The 4,497-nt window shown below is 52.0% G+C and overlaps 1 protein-coding gene across 1 annotated transcript; it reads left to right on the top strand.

The window, feature by feature from the left end:
- Positions 1 to 358: 358 nt before the first annotated feature.
- Positions 359 to 1,602, top strand: LOC139059427 (uncharacterized). The gene has a single exon (XM_070537851.1). The coding sequence runs from the start codon at positions 672 to 674 to the stop codon at positions 1,599 to 1,601; it is 930 nt and encodes a 309-aa protein (XP_070393952.1). The 5' UTR covers positions 359 to 671; the 3' UTR covers position 1,602.
- Positions 1,603 to 4,497: the final 2,895 nt, after the last annotated feature.

The following is a 4,497-nucleotide window of genomic DNA, read 5'->3' as shown; positions in this document are numbered from 1 at the left end:
GGGCACAACCTCGTCGCCCATATCCAGTGACGCAAACGCTCGTCACGCAAGTTCATTGCAGCTTGGTACACACCTAGTCTTGTATACTCACTTATCCAAGTTTAAGTGAGCTAGGTTGTTCGAAGAAAAGCACATGGCAGTGGCACCTATGATGCGACCGACATTCAGGTTAAAGATGTACATTGAATCTGGCACTAGCCTGCTTTCCTCTATTGAGTCATGCAAGTCTGGCGGCGCCCGTTTTGTTGAAGAAAAGCACACGAAAACTGTCTCCTTTTCAGTCACACTCATTCCTGGTATGTACTTTCATTGAATTGTGAAGACGACGACGACGCTCACGGAGTACACGCGCCTCGTATGGGCTCCGTATATTTCAAACTCTTGTGGCCAAACAATCACCGCTGGACCCAAACTAACGTCGGAACCAGCTTCCGGAAGTGGTCCGCTACCGATCAAGACCAGTCCCGACGCCAGGGACCCAGGACAAGGGTTTCTACGACCACAAGATTGCTAACCCTAACAAGACCTTCAGCTGCTCCGTCTGGCCGAGAGACAGGTGCGCCGCAGCTACGAAGGTGCGCGGCGTCGCTGTCGCAGTCCTGGCTCCCGAGGACTTCGCCCAACGACTCGCACCCTCGTGAGATCAAGTAAGTGCAGCCCCTCCCCTCGTCATGGAGGTAGTAGAGGTTGAAGGCACGAAAATAGCCCCCGAAGAAGTTTCCGTTGAAGCAGGGTGGCTTGTCAGCCACCGCAAGCAACGACAGACTACGCAGGCATCATCCCTACTCGTACACGGATCCCTCCGTGCAACAGCAAGCGCACGCACCGAGAGTACCGAGCAGCCCGCACTACGCCGACGCGCACCACGGCAACCACGACTTCCGAAGAATGATATCAAGATCGTCATACGCCCAAGAGACGGTTTCAACGTGTCCAAACTAGGAGACGCCCAGATACGCGACTCAATACTACAGATCACGGGCATTACAACCAAAGAAGCAGAGGACGACATTTACCGCTCATGCACGGATAATAATGTCATTGTAGTTAGCACGCCAATGATGTCTAACGCCGAAAAATACTGTCGCATCCGCAGTCTCCCCATCGGAGCAGTCCGCTACGCTGCCACAGCATACGTCACACCGCCGGAGGACACAGCCAAAGGAGTCATACATAACATCCCTTCATATGACACGGACGAAGACGTTACCAACAGTCTCATTTACAAGAAGAACCCTACGATTCTGCAGGCCCGACGCATGGGCAAGACTAATTCAGTGCTCATCGTATTCGACGGAAAGCAAGTACCGTACCATGTCTACTACCGCGGAGCAGAATACAAATGCTATCTACATAAGAAGCGCATCGAGGTCTGCGACATCTGCGGGACCGTCGGCCACAGGGCCGATGTATGCCCCACTCCAACCCAGAAGAAATGCAAGAGCTGTGACACAGTAAATCCACCGGATGATCACCCCTGTCACCCTTGCTGCGCGCTCTGCGGCAAAGACCACCCGACTGGTGATAAGTCCTGCCATCGCCGCTTCCAGACACCGCACCTCCTACTCCAACGACGATGGGAACGCCTACGACTGGGATAACAAGGAGCTGACCAGGAGATGGGGCCATCGACTTCTGCAAATGGAGACTCAGCTCTGCCAACACCGAAGTCAACACTACAACCGCAGGCTCCCGAACGCAGCAATCCACGAGGACGCAGTCGGTCTCGTGGACGCAGCCGCTCCCGAGGTCGCAGTCAGACACAAGGACGCAGTTACTCTGGGAGCGGACCGGATTCAACACCACCGCAGCAGCAAGGAAACACAAGCCTTAGAACGACCACAGTCAAAGTGCAAGACGCACCCCCCAAGGTAAGCTGGGCCAGCATTGTCTCCCACACAGGTCACACCACACAACCTATAGCAACCCCAGTGAACACAGTTAGTGACGCTACCATGCACAGCTTCATGCAGGAGCTCCGATCCTTACGTGCTGAGATACAAGAACTCAAGACAGAAAACGCTAATCTCAAATCACAACTTGCAGACACACAACCCAAACATTTACCATCAAATGCAGACATCCTTCCTGTTCCTGCAATAGATTGCCGGCAAACCACCCAACAACCAACCTCGCACAAACGCAAAGCTCTCGAACCAATCTCAAAAGCGGCAACACCAGCATACCCTTCAGAAGGAAATGTCAACTGTGAGGCCCTCACTGAGCTGCAACAGCGGATAGAACGCAACCTGAACGAAGCATTAGATTGTAAGCTTGCCACATTGCTCGACGCCTCCATTGCAAAAGCTCTCGAACGCGCAATGGACAACCTCCTTACGGCGAAACTAGAAACGCTACTACTGCCCAGAATTGAGCAAGCCTTTGTGGCAAGAGTACAACAGCGACAGGAAAACATGGACGACACGCGCAAAGTGCTTCAAGACATGGTCGCAACTTTGGCTCAAAATCACAACACCCGTTTGACAGAATTGGAAAACACCCTACTCCGTCCCAGAGCAGGTCCCCTAAAGAAGCCGTACTCGCGTCCCGACAAAGATGGCTGCGAGTAATCCAGAACGTGTTACCTACTGCATTTGGCAGTGGAACTGCCGGGGCTTCCGGCGAAAGCGAGCACATTTAGAGCAATACATTACGTCTCTCGCACCACATACTTCCCCTGATGTTATCGCATTACAAGAGACCGGAGAAGCGGCTAAGCTGTCGGGATACGCGGCATACACCGCAGTTTGCAATGATAACCGCAGGCCCCAAGTAACCACACTAGTTAAGCGAAACATTCCGGTTATACAGCATCACACAGGCATTGATACAGCAGCCCACATTTTTCTGGAGATCATCCCGTCTGCAAGGCGCAAGCAACAGAGCCTCTTCATCCTAAATGTGTACAGCAGCCCCAGAGAACAACATAGGTTTCTACGACTTTTCACCAAAGCAGATCAAGTAGCTAGGGGAGCCCCCCTGCTCATCGTAGGGGACCTAAACGCCCCTGCGGTGGCATGGGGATACCCAATGGACCGCCGAAAGGGAAGACAACTATGGCTTGACGGACAGAATCTAGGTCTTACTCTTGTCACGGATCCAACTTCTCCCACTCGTATGGGAAACAGCGTTAGCAGAGATACTACTCCGGACTTGACATTCGCAAAACGAATTCCACAAGCAGACTGGATCAACACACAAGACAACTTGGGCAGTGACCACTATTTAATTCAAACAACAGTTCGAGCGGGCCCGCGAAAGCCTAAGGGTCGTGAACTCCACATAACGAACTGGGACGCTTTCCGGCAGGCCAGAGCCCTCACCTCTTTCTCGGGTACCCAACCCCCTTTCGAAGATTGGGTCGCATCCTTGCTGCAAGACGCGAGCAAAGCCACTAAATTGGTGCCTGAGGAAGCCAATCTGCAGGAGGCAGATAGCAAGTTACTGCATATGTGGGAAGCCCTCGCCAGTCTGCAACGCAGATACAAACGCAACAAGCTCAACCGAACGCTCAGGAAACGTATTAGCACACTCACCCTTGAAATCGAAGACTACGCACAACAACTTACTCGTCAAAATTGGCACAGCACATGCGACAGCATGGAGCGGCAACCAAACCTGCCCAAAACGTGGAATATCCTCCGTTGCCTCCTCGATCCGGCTAACAGCAAGAACACACAACAGCACAACTTGCAAAAAATTATTCACACCCATTCTGGCACGGACGCACAAGTTCTTCAAGAATTGATAGACCGATACATAGGACCTCAACCTACTACACCCGCTCCAGCATACACAGGCACCGATAACGACCACCTGGACGTGCCCATAGAAGCAGCAGAAGTACGTGAAGCCATCCTCGCACTCCGCCCTAACTCAGCCCCGGGACCGGATGGCATTACTAATAAAATGCTTCGCAACCTAGATGAGGATTCTATACTAGCCCTCACAGCTTATTTTAACGAATACTGGGAAACTGGAAACCTCCCCTAACAATGGAAAGAAGCCAAAATTATTATGATTCCCAAACCCGGGAAGCGCCTCCTACTCGAAAACCTCCGCCCTATCTCCCTGACTTCATGTGTCGGAAAAGTCCTCGAGCACGTCATCCTCACACGCTTACACAGACATATGAACGACAACGACCTCTTCCCCAATACCATGATTGGCTTCCGCCCGAAACTTTCTGCTCAAGATATCATGATTCAGCTCAAGCACCAAATTATCGATGGCGACAAAACCTCCAGGCTGGACACCAGAGCCATCTTGGGGCTAGACCTAACCAAGGCCTTCGATAACGTCACGCATGAGGCCATACTGAACCAACTGGCACAACTACAGGTTGGCCATCGAACCTATAACTACGTAAAGAATTTTCTTACAGGTCGCACGGCCACCATTACCATTGGAGGGTTGCAGTCGCCAATTATTCACTTCGGCAGTAAAGGCACGCCGCAAGGTTCGGTTCTATCCCCTTTTCTGTTTAACGTGGCCTTG

The sequence above is a fragment of the Dermacentor albipictus genome, chromosome 1 (assembly GCF_038994185.2).
Source record: "Dermacentor albipictus isolate Rhodes 1998 colony chromosome 1, USDA_Dalb.pri_finalv2, whole genome shotgun sequence".
Classification (NCBI taxonomy): domain Eukaryota; kingdom Metazoa; phylum Arthropoda; class Arachnida; order Ixodida; family Ixodidae; genus Dermacentor; species Dermacentor albipictus.
This window is presented reverse-complemented; position numbering and strand designations above follow the sequence as displayed.